The sequence below is a fragment of the Rhipicephalus sanguineus genome, chromosome 3, assembly GCF_013339695.2.
Source record: "Rhipicephalus sanguineus isolate Rsan-2018 chromosome 3, BIME_Rsan_1.4, whole genome shotgun sequence".
Taxonomy (NCBI): domain Eukaryota; kingdom Metazoa; phylum Arthropoda; class Arachnida; order Ixodida; family Ixodidae; genus Rhipicephalus; species Rhipicephalus sanguineus.
In genome coordinates, this window is record NC_051178.1 from 213,647,447 (window position 1) to 213,662,780 (window position 15,334).

At 45.1% G+C, this 15,334-nt stretch overlaps 1 protein-coding gene across 1 annotated transcript; it reads right to left on the reverse strand.

Moving 5' to 3' along the window:
- Positions 1-3,066: 3,066 nt before the first annotated feature.
- On the reverse strand, positions 3,067-12,779 carry LOC125757760 (uncharacterized). The gene is made up of 3 exons (XM_049413896.1): positions 12,531-12,779; positions 12,278-12,462; positions 3,067-3,415 (listed from the first exon to the last, which is right to left on the reverse strand). Exons 1-3 carry the CDS (start codon positions 12,544-12,546, stop codon positions 3,155-3,157), a joined length of 462 nt encoding a protein of 153 aa, XP_049269853.1. The 5' UTR covers positions 12,547-12,779; the 3' UTR covers positions 3,067-3,154.
- Between the last annotated feature and the right edge of the window lie 2,555 nt (positions 12,780-15,334).

The window sequence follows — 15,334 nt, forward strand, 5'->3', positions numbered from 1 at the left end:
CCTAATCTTGATTAAACTGCAAATTGCATTAAACCTGAAGTCATTCATGTTCTGCTTTGCAAAAATAGAATGAAATCTCAGGCTAGAAATATAGTACTAATTTTTCTTTTTTGGTTATGATCATTTCGAGCAAAGATAAATTATACTTTTTAGGGTGACTTGGAAAAAGCGGAACATCAACATGGTAGTGCCTCTGCTAATTGACATATAGTAACAGTACCTGCAATGAAGTTGAAACAGATCTATTACACAGGAGTTCAATTTATCCACTCTTAAATGTTCTTTTTTCTTTCTTACCACTAGTCAACACGAACTAGCAAAACATGTGATGTAGACAGTTGTATACAAAGCGTCTCAAACAGTTATAGAAAGAATGGTGTGCTAAAAGCTGCAGCAAGACAGAGTACGACTTTGCGAAACTGCAGTCGTAACTGCCGCCGCTTTAGGTTTACAGGTTGATCCATCCACGGCTTGGATGTAGACCATACTTAGAAACTAACCTCGGATGATACCGTTGTCACATGGTGCACTGCTGATCGCAATTAAGCCCAATCAGGGTCAAATTTCTCAACAGTGATTGACTCGTTTCTGCAACTTGCATACAGTAAATCACAGTAGAGAAATTCTACCCAGTCAGGTCCCATCGTGATCAAAATTGACAGTATGACACCCATAATACATATTTGTCTGGGAGGCCAACTTTTGGATATACAGGTCTTACTAGAAAAGAAAAACTAGATACATTGTTCGATAGCAGCCTATTAACATGTTGGCTCACGCACTTTTTCAAGCACATTCAAGACGTGGCATGAAACTCTTGCTAAACTCTTCTCACTCAGTTTGTACCAATCAGCTTATTTGCCATGTTATATACAAACAGATGCGGTCACCTATAGTGCACACTATGGGCTCACCTTTCTTGAGCTAAATTTTTGTGACGTACAGCCTGACACTTAGAAACACCATGTGGCTCTCTTGTTTGCAGTTCATCCGCCTTGGTGCAGTTGGCCTGCATTGCAAACTCATAAACGGCATTGTGTGTTGCTGCCATGTCTTCCGTTACTTTCTCTCAGTAGCATGAACGAACTATCCGCACCCGTTTTGTCTGCACTACAACGGAGATGCCTCAACTTCAGCCTATGTTAACCCCCACTGCCTTTCAAGGAACTATGTCAACAATGCCAGCACTATGTGCTGCTGGGCCTCATAACATAAGCTTGCTCAGTGGCACAAACTGTCCATATACTTTTGCCCCACAATGCAACTGTGCCATTCTCAGTGGTCCGTATTGGGAAGCACTCCAGATCTACAAACACTATGATGTGGTGTTGGCTGCTAGAAAATGACTCGTTTATAACAGCGGAGTTTTGCACAACATAGAAAGGGTTATGAATGTAAAAATGGCCATCCACTCCCATTTGTTGCACAAAGCTACGATAAAATTCATATGGATTTCTCATAAAGAACAGCATTTTAGTTGGCGAAAAATTTGACATGGTCCACAGTTTGAACTCGAGAACGACTTTTTTCGGGGTGGTCGCTCTACCATTTAAGCTAACCAGTATGCTAGTAATCAAAGTGCGAGGGCAAATTCAGTTTGAAGCGCATGGACACTGAATATGACAAATGAGTTCTGTGGAAAGCACAGTAGGTATAAGTAGCTTATAACCAGCTGCAAGTAATGTTTTTTCTTTCAAGTTTGATTTTCATAAACTAGATATTAACGCAGAATCTTCTGCTAAAAGCTGCTGCACGTTTCCACAGGACCCATTTGCCACATTCTGTGTGCTTTGACTTTTCAACTAATTGGCCCTTACACTGCCCATTGCTAGCCTACTGGCTATCTCAGTTGTAGAGAAACAGCCCTGGAAAGGTGTTGGTTCCAGGCTTGAGCCCAGGAACAGTACGAATTTTTTGTCTTCCTTTCTGAGAAATCAGTATGGATTTCCTGGTAGCCTTGTACAAAACAGGTGGATGGCCATTTTTCAATTCAAAATAACTTGTTCTCTACACAGATGATGTATGCGAACACAACTGTGATGCCTTGAATCATGTCTGGACGAGCTGGGCTTGGAGCATGTAGCCAAATGTGATGGTAGGAGCTCCAAGTGAATGTTCTCAAATGTTCATTGTTCCAGTGCTCCCAGAACGAGGAAAAAGCTGGGACACAGCACTGTGTGCCTTGGCTTCTTTCCTCGCACTGTGACATAATGAAGTAGTACCAACTAGCCCAGTTCATTGCGCTCTAAAATGTGTTTAGCTACTTGTGATGCCGTTCAGACCAATCTGCTTGGCACATTCACAGGTAGCAATAGAACAGAGGGCTGCCGAGATAGCAAAGCCATAAATGCAAGGCCTGCGCGTGCACATCTGAGCTTGCAGAGATAGTGTCCTGCATAGGTCACTTGCTTGATGAATGTGCAATAAATGCAATTTTTTGGGCAATAAAGGTGTGATGACATATGCAATTTCTACATTTATTTGCTGCAATACAGAAACGTTCTCGATTTGTTCGAGTAGTGATTAGCATTTATGAAAGATAATTAATGCAAGGTCATGCTATATGTATTACTTTCAATTGAAAGACCCTGTGGCACAATCTTAATTATACAAAAGTAATATACAGCCAGCAGAGTCAACATGCGCCGTACAACTCCTCTCAAGTTTCAAGGAGGCTATCTGGGTAACAGTTGGGAGCATTCGCAACCAGCCGGACAACACATGGGTGGCCCTGAAAAGGGCCGTTTCATGGCAGGCAGCATTTGCCAAGTTTTAGTAAGGTTGAAAGTCGGGTGAATTGGTGACAGAGCATCTGAACATGTAAAGCAGCGCACAGAAAAAAGACACAAGAGGATTAATATGATTCAACAGGACAACTGTTGCACTTGCCACTAGTTTATTCTTTTAAAAAATATGTATATAGTACATACCCACAAGTGCACCACATGCAACAATGACTTTTGCTCATAACGGTGCTTAAAAAAAAATTTGAATGTTGTGCACTTGTGCATATGTGTATTACCCCCTCCTTTTTTTCCCTTCAAAATAAGCTAATTGCAAGTGCAGTGGTTGGCCTGTTCAATTGTATTCCTCCTTTCATTTCTTGTTTTTGTGTGCTGCTTTACACATTAAGATGATCTAAAGCAGTCTTGGTTCATGTTGGGAAGGTAGGCGAAGGAATTTGCTGCACTCGCAGGACTTCGTGGCCTTTTGTGTTGCAGTGGCTGCACTTCAGCAGCCTGTAGCAGATACCCAGCTCGCTGTGTCCATGTGACTTCACTCCAGGTCCGAAGTCACGGGCAAGAGACCTGACGATTTTGGCCAGCTGATCGATCCCTTGGCCTCCGTGCACATGGTACCCATCAATTGCTAAGAGCGCACGTCGTGGCTCTTTCGAGGAATTGAGAAACCGATGCTGTAGGAACAAAAAAAATTAGTGCAATTAGGAAAAATGTGATGCATTGAGACAAGAAAGAACTTGCAGATCAACTGAAGTCACTAAACAAAAAGAAAGGGAAGTGAACAACATGGGACCACAGCCTACAGTTTCATAAGATAATGGAAAAATTTGGCAACATAACGTGTTGCTAGTATGCTGCGATGTGAAAATTTTTCACTGCTAGATGGGGCTCAGCCGGAACTTTTGAAATCAATACACGCTCCTTTGAATGTTTGCATTGCCCCTGTATATGTGGCTTCCACCAATATCACAGCTTGAAATTACATAGCCATCCACCCCGTGTGTCAGAACGGAACTAAAACAAAAACAAAAAGATATTTTTGGCCGGAACGAAAATAACAAACGTTATCTATTATTTCGTTCCAGAGTGAAACCGAAATATTTTTTATCAGTTTTCAGTTCCCGGGAAAACCTGGTGACTGACAACCGAGGTCATGCAACGTGAGCAATAATACATATGTCAGGGTATAGTGTTAGCGCTTATCTCATGCAAGAATTCCAAAGTAAAGATGTTCAAATTTTATGAAAAATGAAAAGAGTGGCAACCAGAGCTGTTTATATTAATGCAAGTGGACTTTCGTGTGCCAGTCACACTAGTGTGGAGAGGGCATTCTCGGTGCTGAAGTTTGTTTTATCAGAACAGCGGTCTTGCACCCTCGATGACGGGCTGCTTCTGAGAAAATGCTCACTCCCTTGACACAAAACATAGAACCTGCTCAGAAAATTCGTAATTCACTTTTGAGAAATTTAAATACAGTAACTTGGAAGGGTGCTAGTTTTGAGGTTTTGTGTGGCTGGCCCAGAAGCCCCCCAGGGACGAGACCAAGACAGACCAGCAACTATCTTTACTCTGCCGAGCCTCGTCCGCAACTGCCCGCTGCCAGTGGCTGCTGAGTGCGAGCTGCGAGCGCACCATCGCTCATCATTCTCTTCTTCTACGGCCAGCACACTCGCAGCCACCGCTTCTATACTGCCCCCTCCCCTCCGGTGAAACTGGGGAGGAGGGCGCAGTAGCCGCTATCCTTGGCCACAGCGGACAGCACGTGGCGTGCACGACCACACGTCGGCACGGTTCGTCCACCACGTAACCAAGGTCCCGGTGTTGTCCGTGGCAACTGGGGGCTCCGGGGCTCCGCATCCATTTTCGGGTTAGCAGTCGTCGTGGCAGCCGCCTTGCTGCCACCGTTTGTGGTTGCCTGCTCTTTCCTGTTGCTGACCTCTGGTTCTTCCTTCCTATAAGTGTATAGAAGCGTATAGACAAGTATAAAAGCGGCGGCTGCAAGCGCGTCGTCCGTAGAAGAAGAAAACGAACGAACTCGCAGCTCGCAGTTGTGGCCGAGACTCGGCGGAGTAAAGATGGTTGCTGGTTTGTCTTGGTCTCCTCCCTGACGGGTTTCTGGGCTTGCCACAGCCACGACACCCCACATAGCTCGCGCTAGTCTGTAGCAATTCGTCGTACAGTTACTTGCGCTCCTCTGAAGAATGCGGGAAGAACGTGTTTTACCCGTCCCACGTTCTTAAGAGGAGCGCAAGTTTACCACAAATCCTATGTTTTTATCGTTACTTTACCTTCAAATTTTCGCATAAAAATAAGAACCGTTACAAAACATTGTTTTTTTAGTTCCGGAACAGAAACTGAACTTTTTTTCGGTGGAACGAAACTAAAACCGAAGCGAAAAACATTTCGTTCCGACACCCTGCATCCACCATTGCGATGAATCACTACTGAAAGCTGACCAACCACCACTGAAGCTATAGTGACAGTACTAGAATATGTACCGTACTTACTCGAATCTAGGCCGCTCTCGATTGTAGGCCGACACTCGAAATTCGCAAGGCCAGAAAAAAAAAAACTTAATCATGGTACTCGAATCTAAGCCAACCCCCCACTTTCGCACATTGTTTTTTATAAAAAAACATCAGCTTAGATTCGAGTAAATATGGCACATGCATTTCAGATTAAATTAATGGTTGCCTGCACATTTGTATAATGCCCCAACTGCTTTGACACTAATGCAAGGAAGCAGCAGCCAACGAAAATAAATATGAATATTTCAGCCTGCCATACATGGAGAACACGTGCAAGCATCCAATGTTCATATGTGAAAGACAACAGTGTTAGAGGAGAGAGCCTGGTGCGGATAATAGAAGAATTTTGACACAGCAAGCCTGTGATGTACACTTCACTACATAGTCAAAAGTCTGATAAAAACTTGTCAGATGGGGAAGGTACCAGATTAACATATTAGAACGCGCCTCAAATTTTTTAAAAGTACATAAAATTGATGCTTCGGGACCACTATGGCCCCATTGCTCACACTAAAAAAAGCATCAGTGGGGCGCCTATGTATAGCCTATGTGCCACAGCGTGCAGGTAGGGCAAATTACCAAATGTACAGCTAGTTCCACATTTTTCCGATTTCATAAAGATTCCATGAGCAAACATGAAGATTACTACTTTGTAGCAGATAGAGTGTATTCAGATAACATCGGTGCATGTCTGTGGACCCCTTTAATTTCGCTGAAAAAAAAAAAATATTTTGCTGTATGAGTCCCTAGGCCACGAAACCAATGTTAGTTTTGCGAAAAAAAAAAAATTTGCCTAAGTCAAAAAAATTTGGACGGAAGTCTTCACTCAGCAGAACTGCTTTTCGCGAATTTCCCGAAAATACGATTTTGACGAGATCCTACAAAGAAATTATTGCAGCTGCGAGTCAATTTTTCTTGGCTTACTGTGAGTAACGTGCATTTATAAAATGTTATGTTGCAGTTCTGTTGCCCATAACTTATGCAAAAGAAGTTGCAAATACGGCACCCATTGCTCAATAATGCTCTAATTTCAGATTTTTTCACTCCGCGTCTATAATACTCGAAATTCCCAAATTTTCCAGAGATTTGCCACGCATTAGGTTAACCATTGTGCTAAGTATGATTGCCGAGGATGATGTCAGACGCAAACCATAAATGCATATGGTAAGAAACGTCTCTAAAAATAAAATACTTCAAAATTCAGTTTAAAAAAAAGGCCATCTTCAATTTTCTTTAAACTCCCCAGAATTAAAGCCAAGCACGTGCTCTAACTTAATCTCTAAAAACATGTTGCATTATTTTTGTTAGATAGGAGTTACAAAGCCACCAAAGTGTCCAAATTGACATCAAGTTCACACACAACCACTTAAAGGGGTGGTGCCATCAAATTTGTGGCTTGTGCATTCTTTGTTGCAAACATTTCTTATTGATCTAGGAAGCATGAGACACACTCCCAAATTCATGTATTCTCTCGAAACTATTTCACATCGCCTTATTTGTATGAACGACTTTCGGTTTCGGTTTCTGGGCGACAAGTTGGACACCGACATCACCGTGTAGGAAGCTAGAAAAAGTGCACCCACAAAGTTGTGACACATGCAGTGCTGCATTGTCTGCTCTCGCACACAGATGCAAGCAACCGTCCGGACGCCTCCAAAACTTGCTAAAATCCTCCATCATCCGCAGATGGTCGGCGAGCTTTCAACAATGACTGGTAAAACCCGTTTTGTCTACGTAACCCAACAGCAGCACCACATTAGTGAAAAGATGTTGCGTGGAGTTTTGCACAAAACTCTCCACAGAATGGTACTGCACTGTTAAACGGAACGTCTCAAACAAAGGTGAAAACCACCTAACGTTATGGAAATTGCAAGCAGTATTGAATCCATTGCAAGAGACTCTTGTCTGCTGAGACAGTCATTTCATAACAACTGACCTACCTTCATTTTAGAGACTAAAAACATGAATTCACTTCACAAGTGCAACCAGTACTTGCTGGAAGCAATCCACACTAACCAGCTGCTGAACTCACTGAATATTGGCATGACTCTGCTGCTCACTACCCGAGGCCAGCAAATGCTGCAATGACATTGCTGTGCCTATAGTCGGGTACAACTTTAGAAGACAGGAGAGGCCCCGCCCAGATGACCGAAGCGCAGCAGCCAATTGCCTCCGCGACTAAAGAAATAGTCCCGCTAGGCATGTTAGGCATGTTCTCCGTCGGCGGGGTCACCGGCCGTCCGGCTCATGACGTCACCTGAAGTGCGCGCCTATTGGTGGAGGCTCGTATGCATCCGCCTTTGGGGGGAAAATGCCGCTGCCTTCTAAAGTTGTACCCGACTATAGCTAATGAAAGCTGTGATGTTGAGAGGGTTCTTTCAGCTGAGGTACAGAGTCGTCCACTTCCACCTTGAACACCGCACCGTGCGGCCAGCACTCCGCGGAGCGCCTCTCTTGGTTGCTTGGGTAACTAGCGCGTATGCGCAGTGACAGCTCTAGGCGGAGCCTTCGCCGCGTCGTCTGCTAAAGCACGGCAGCTCTGCCGAATTGTACTTGCTTTGCGGTGAAGCTAACTTCGCTCTTGCTATGCGCATGCAAATCCAGCATCCGGCATGGTTAGGAAGAAGCGAAGCGACTGCACCTTGTTCCGTCTAGCTTTTGCTGCTAGTGTTTTCTTTCATTTCTGGATGCGATCTCACAACCAATAAACCTCGGTCCGTGCATGAGTAAACTTTCACAGCCGCGCTTGAACTCCTACAACTAAGCAACTCGGCTCCTTTGAGCCCAGTAGCCAGAATGTTCCCGCTGCTCACGCAAATGTTTTTGATCAGCTTCAAAGCTAGGCGCCGCAAAATTGGCGATAAATGCATGGTAAGGTCTGACATAACAGCTTTAAATGTGCGAAAGTTTGGATTGTTACTCGCCTGAAAACAAAAGGATGTGAGCAATTTGCCAATTTCAGAGAAGTTACATTACATTCAGGTGTTATCAGCACTGCTGCCTTCATGCGCTAGCGAATTTAACTCGCCAATAAGCCGCCCTAATTTGCTACTCATTTGCAACCATGCTTATTCGTACCATTCATGCAGAAAAATGAAGAAGCATTCTAATAGAGTTTTCAGCTGAACTCGTATCACGCAATCAGTTCACCAAAGAAGCGCCGCTGACAAATGATTACTTCTGTAAGCAGGCGCTGAATAAAGCTTGACTCCCTTTTTATCGCTAGGTGACCCAAAGCACCGCGTATCGCTTTATATATTTCTTGGCTCAAAACTTTAGCACGAAGCAGAAAGTTTTCCGTGAGCCTTCAATTCACAGCGCAATATTTTTTTATTGTTGACTTTGTGTCGCCAAACTTTCAGCTGATGAAAACAACCGTGTGAGTAGCGGGAATATTCTAACTGTACGGCACAAAGCATCTGAGTAGCTTAGTTGCGGGAGTGCCAGCCCGGCTTGGCGATCTTATGCACGGGCCAAGGTTTATTACTTTTAAGATCGCATGCAGAAAAAGAAAACAGTAGGTAAAAAAGCAGTGCGGAACGAGGCGCAGTCGCTGCGCTTCTCGATTTCCATGAGATTAAGTTACCTTCATCGAAGAGCAAGCGCGATTGGGCGGAGCCGCTGCGCTTTAGCAGACGACGCGGCGAAGGCACCACCTACAGTTGTCACTGCGCTTGCGTGCCCCAGCCGCCCGCGAGAGACGCTCCGCGGAGCGTTGGCTGCACGGTGCGGTGCTCAAGGTGGATGCCTCTGTACATCCAAAGGTGAGACAGCTCTCGAATGAAGACCAACATGCTGCACACGCAAATGGCAATGTACGTTAACAAGGACGCGTAAAAAATCGGTGATCAGCTTTTTGTGAATTAAATGTGTCTTTTCCTAGATGTTATCAAGGCTCTTTACTGTCCTTTTGACTTATCAATTTGTGTAAATGTATTTCATGTAGCATTTCTAAACTAAACCCCCCCAAAAACATGCAGTTCAATGATGGTTCCACGAAAAATGTGATTTCTCTCAAATTACCAGCTTGAAAAATAGCACCCAATTTTTACCCTCTAATTTGAAAAAATATAAAACAAAAACAAACCACCGTAGTTATGCAATTTGTGTTAGAATGCTTTGGCTTCCTGTGCGACACAATTTGTACAAACCTCACCACCAGACAGGCATAGATGAGACTCTGGCTAAGAACATGTGCAAGGTTGTAACCAAGCTGATCATTGCGCATCATAGCAACAATAAGGCCATCGTCATCACCATGACCAAAAAATAATGAGCCACCGATCAAGACAACAAATGTGTGTGTGTGTACCTTTCATCACATTTACCACCAATCATAACAAGAAACGAGTTCATACATTTGTTCATATTTGTGTGTTATGTGCTAGACAGCTTCACTGGTAACCTGCCTTCACAAAATGGAATGGCTCGAAATTTTTATCACAATTTTACGCACCAATTCAGTCATACACACAACACATTGTAAACAGTGGTAGTTTAGCACAATAGCAATAATACACCAGCAAACGAGCAAGGCCTTATCTATAAGAAAGGAACATTGTGCTTATAAAGCCCCTGTTGCTGTGGTTCGTGTTTGTGCACTCAGCATGTATACGCACTGCGCATAAGCACCACGGCTTGACACAGGTTGCCAGTTCCCTTAGTCACAGTGATGGCAAAGCCGCCTCTCAGCAATCACTCCTTTTGCCTTATAAAAAGCATAGAATAAAGTGGGGATGCCTAATAATATAGATTGTAATATCAAGCACGAATTATGGTGCATGTAAAGAACAGAAGACTGTACAGCAATCCGAATGGCTCCTTTGCACAGTATGAAGGCCTGTCCACCAGGCTGCACAACAAACCGGTTTTTGCAACATTGAAACACATTTTAAAAATGCAAATCCTGTTGAAACTGCAAAAAGTGTGCTAGATTCTATCACTATAATTTACGGTCCTTCCATTTCCACTAGGATATGATAGCACAGTCTAGCCAGTTAGTTGTCTGTGTTTCTAACTTAGAATTATTATGTTTAAGCTGTTGCATTAACGTAGACAGAACTTTCAATGGCAAACTTGTAAGGCATATTGGGAAACACCCAATGGCTCTCTATTGATGAATAAAAGGCTTTTACAGGGCTCTAAAATTGCCAAAGCTCCGAACGAGTGTGACTATTGGTGTTGAATCCTTCGTCTGAGGCAAGCTTTGAGATTGGGCTAGTTGCTAATCCATCTTCAACAAAAAGGGTAGGAGTGGACAACAGACAAAGAAGGGAACAAAGACAACCGTTCCCTTCTTTGTCTATTGTACACTGCTGCACTGTTTGTTGACGATGAACTTCGTTTGAGGTTTCTAGTCTCACTGATATAAGTCGTATCAAAGTTCATGCGTGGAATTTTGTAGATTACCCCTGGTAACTTTTATTGCTCCAAGAGGTCTTTAACATGTGTGAGCTGTCATGTTACCTAGTTTTTTGGCATCTGGGAAATTCTCACACAATTAGTGTAAAAAAACCTTGCAAGTGACTCGCTTATTCCCTGCACCATGGGATGCCCACATACTTTTGTTGTTCCCGTTTGTCCTCCCAAAGAATCAAAGTGCTCCTTAGACAAATAGTTTCCAGGAGGTTACCCACAAAATGCATGAACTGTGACACATCCTACATTAGTGGAACGAAAAGTTCAAACAAACAACAAAACACCATAAAAAGTGCCTTGAGAAAGGCAAGACATGCTCAAACACTGGTGGATAATTATTCATTACTAACCAAGCGATTAATTTGGACACCACTGCTCTAATCGCAATGAAGAAAATCTTTATACATCTGATCTCAAATGTGGTATGTGTGCAACTTACTTTAGCTGTACATGTGTTGACCTACCCAGGATATACACCAGCACCCACTGGCACCTAGGCCATAAATAATCACCCTCTTCGCATTCTTTATTGTGAACAAGGGGCCCATAGTGGTTCTGAAACGTTAATTTTAATTGTTGCCTTTTCAAAAGGCACCTCACATACATGAACCCATTTCGTCGACAGGTTTTCATTCGTCCACTGAAACAGATCGAGATAGCAGTGACTTGTGGGCTTTCATTTATGCAAGGGTAACAAAAGTTACCTAACAACGTCATAGTGAGTTGGTTGTCACTGAGAAGGTGCGGACACTGGCGGTTTTCTGAATTTGGTATCACCACATACTGATGTTTCAGTCAAACATTTCTTTTCCCATGCCTTGAAAACACTGTCTTACTCTATTAGTGGCCTTCGGTGAGAAAGGCTAGGATGCTTGTGTCACTACCACTGCCATTGTTGATGAACCATTCCACGGACACTGGAATGGTTTATCAAAATTGTCTCTAACATACGAGCCAGCTCATGTGACGGCACATGCAAGCCATGTATTCTCAAATGCCTCTACTAAAAATGGCACCACGTTGCCTCACTCCGCTAAATCTAAATACTGAAAAGCATCCTCACTGTCCATGTATGTCACCGTCTTAAAGAAAGGGCATTAAATTTCAAGGCCTTGTTTTCCACTGTGTATAATGGCCACATGCAAGATCACTAAAAGGTGTGCACGTGCTTAACGTGCATTGTCACCTTCATTTCGGTATTTTCCCTGTATCTCAACATCGTGTGAACGCCTTGTCAATAACAACAGTCAGGTATTTCAGATGAACGCATATACACGGGAGAAAATTGCTAGGAGCACTTACAACTAAGTTTTAAAATTCGTTAGAATGCGGTGCGGACGGTACGCATCTACATACCGCTTTAATCGGGTCTGTTGGCAGTGCAGGTTTACCGTGCAGCAATACGGATATGCCATATCGTCGTGGTCGGCATGTCAGTATTTTAACCCGCAAGACCTCTACCGCATCACTTTACCGCAAGCAATGAGCAACTAGCGCGGCTAAAAAGTTCTTAAAAAAAAGCTGCGTGCCGACCACGACGGTACGGCATTTCCCTCAGCGGCGCGTACCAGTATGTCAGCGTAAACTTACCTCGGCGTTCAAGATTCGAACACACGGCAGGCGTTTCAGCGTAGCCGTCAGCTTGCGGTTCAGCAAGCGCGTTTTCTTGATCTGGCGCTCCGCATCGGCGTCTTCAGAGCTGGAGCAACGTGGCAGCACTTTGAAGACGTATACACCACGGGGGCCACATCGTGCTGCAGTTGCAGAACTAACTTCTAAAATATAAAGAAAATACAACCTTCAGTGACTGATGCCAAGCATCTCACAATTTCAGAATACGTACCCCTATATTGTCGCATATATCTTGAGGGTCCGCGTTGGCACTGCAAACGTCGTTACCACCAACGTACCAAACGACAGTCTACGCGCTGAAAGTGCATCGCAGAGACGGCCTCAGCCATTCGCACAGCGTCAAAACCACCAAAACTAAATGTGCAGGTCTCGACGGATGTTTTCAAGTGAAGGCGACTCCTGCACATGAATTTAACCTGGCTGTCGCCTATCACCGCACCGCGCAAAGAAGGCATAACTCAAACAAGGCAGGCGACTGCGGTGAGGGTACCGAGTAGAACATAGGCATAGAGAAATTCTTTCTCTATGACATAGGCAAGTAAAGGCTGGGGACAAGGCCGAGGAATCGTCGGATCTTTCCCTAGCTACAACAGTACCTGTCTAGGGGCAGGGAGTACCTCCCTATGGTAACGTCAGATCCGGTTTCGCGCCAAACCGGGAGAGCCCCGACTCCGGGGATACGCTTTCGAAGGGAAAGCTGCGGGGGCGGAGCGTCTGCACATGTACTACTACGCGAAGTAGTCCGGTTTGGCGCGCGTCTCGTAATGCCGTGGAGTGTGATGGCTAGCGTTGCACTTCGACGCAAACGCTGCTTAGCGTCTAAGGTACGGGTAAAAGGCGCGACTTTTTCACGCACGCAAAAACGCAAAGTGACAACGTGTAAAGTAAAAGAAATGCAGATATCTCGCTTGTGTGCGCTGCGTTCCGTCACAAAAAGCTACATGTAGAAAATGAAGGAGCATTTTATATATCTCACGCAGAAAATACGGACGCAATTGTGGGACTACATTCATTAGCGGTAGGATACGTGCATTGTGGCTCTGTAGCCTTCGCTTCAATGCCAAGAAAAGTTGTCCGCGAGTATAGTAACGTTGAGCGGAGACGGCAGACTAGCCGTAACGTGACAAACTTTGAAAAATGGCGCGTCGCAGCAGAATTTGGTCAAGAAAAACGGCAAGTGACCCCACATACCCAACTGTGCCGCTTATTCTTTGCATTTAATGCGTAGTGCTCATCGATCTCTCTCAATCTCTCTCTCTCTCTCTCTCTTTTTCGCGCTGTACCCAAGAAAACGGCAATTTCCGCCTTTTATTTCGCTGTACAGTGTAGAATATAGTGAACTAGAATATATATTTTAGGCATCTTTTAATCATCGCAATTAATAAAAAGCTGCGCGTTTTGATTTCCGATCTCAGCACTGTGTCCTCTACCATGAACTCCTATATAATAAGCCTGCACCACAACTATAATGAAATAGGGCCGTGTGCACATAATGAGCGATCGCTGTGTAGCGAATGTTCTGGGCGCGTGCGGTAAATATGAAAAAAAAAAAAATCGGCAGATCCCACGCACTGTGGGAATCGATGTAATGCGAAGCAGCCAGCAAGGAGCTGCATACATCGCCTTGTTTGTCTTTGAGTCAAATGAAATCATTCATGCCATGGCATCTCGTCCACCATATATCGCATGTTTGCCATGCACGCATGCATGCACAATCTAGTGTACACCATGCCAATGAAACGCATATTCTGGTATAGAGCACTGCACGGGCCGGATTTTACGGCCCCGGCCCGGCCCGGGCCCGCTTTATGAAGCCCGAGCCCAGCCAGGGCCCGTGGTTCCAAGCGCGGGCGCGGCCCGGGCCCGGGCGTACATGACCGAACCCAGCCCGAGTCCGGCCCGGACCCGTAGTTCCAAGCCCGGGCCCGGCCCGGGCCCGGGCGTACTTGACCGTACCCAGCCCGAGCCCGGCCCGGGCCCGTCGTTCCACGCCCGGGCCCGGCCCGGACCCGGCCTGGGCCCAGCGTTCATTACTAAACTAATCCAGGGCGCGCTTGCTCATGACCAGGTCCGACCCGGGCCCGCTAGAGGATATTAGTTGTTGATGATGATTATTAACGATGCCGTGCGCTTTGTAGCGTGCACCTTTAGGTGCACGTTAGAGAACTCGGGGTGGTCGAAATTGATCCGGTGCCACTACGACGTGCCTCGTAATCATATCGTGGTTTTGGCACGTAATACCAAGGAACATAAATGAAATGTGCCCTATGTGTCAACCTCGAAAAAAAGACCGAAATCTTTATGCCTCCCATGGGAACAACCGTGATCTGGCCCATTGTTATATATATATATATATATATATATATATATATATATATATATATATATATATATATATATATATATATATATATACGTGCTCTGGCGTGTTTATAAGGAAGCCCACCACGATGTACTTGTTATTTTGACAAAGTCTGGTCCCGCAGACGAAACGTTAGTGAAAATATACAGTGCCAATCTATATCTATACTGGTGAAAAAAAATAGCACTTCAACTGTTCTTCTATTTTTATTGCTAAGCTTTACTAAGAGCCAGCTCTTTGCACGTGTCACTTCAGCTTGGCACAGTATACCTTAGACCATGCAGTGCATAACGTTCGCGTGTGCTCGAAAGCCCGACTTACGCCTTTTAATGAGCGGGTCCGATTCCGGCCCGGCCCGCAGCCTTAAGCCCGGGCCCGGCCCAGGCCCGCGGCTTCAAGTCCGGGCCCGGCCCGGGCCCGCGGCTTCAAGCCCGGGCCCGCACTTTCAAGCCCGAGCCCAGCCCGGGCCCGCCGGAAAACGCTTCGGACGGCCCGGCCCGGCCCGCAGGCCGGGCCGGGCCCGGGCTTTCGGGGCGGTCCGGGCCCGTGCAGTGCTCTATTCTGGTATATAAATGCATGACCTGTCGTTTATGTTCATCACGCACTCGTGTCATGCCATACCAATTTTGGTATATATCACGTTAACAAAACGG

Coding starts and splice junctions, on each gene's coding strand:
- LOC125757760 (XM_049413896.1), bottom strand. Junction 3,416..12,277: donor TTCGAATCTTGAACGCCGAG/GTAAGTTTACGC, acceptor TTGTTCCTACAG/CATCGGTTTCTCAATTCCTC.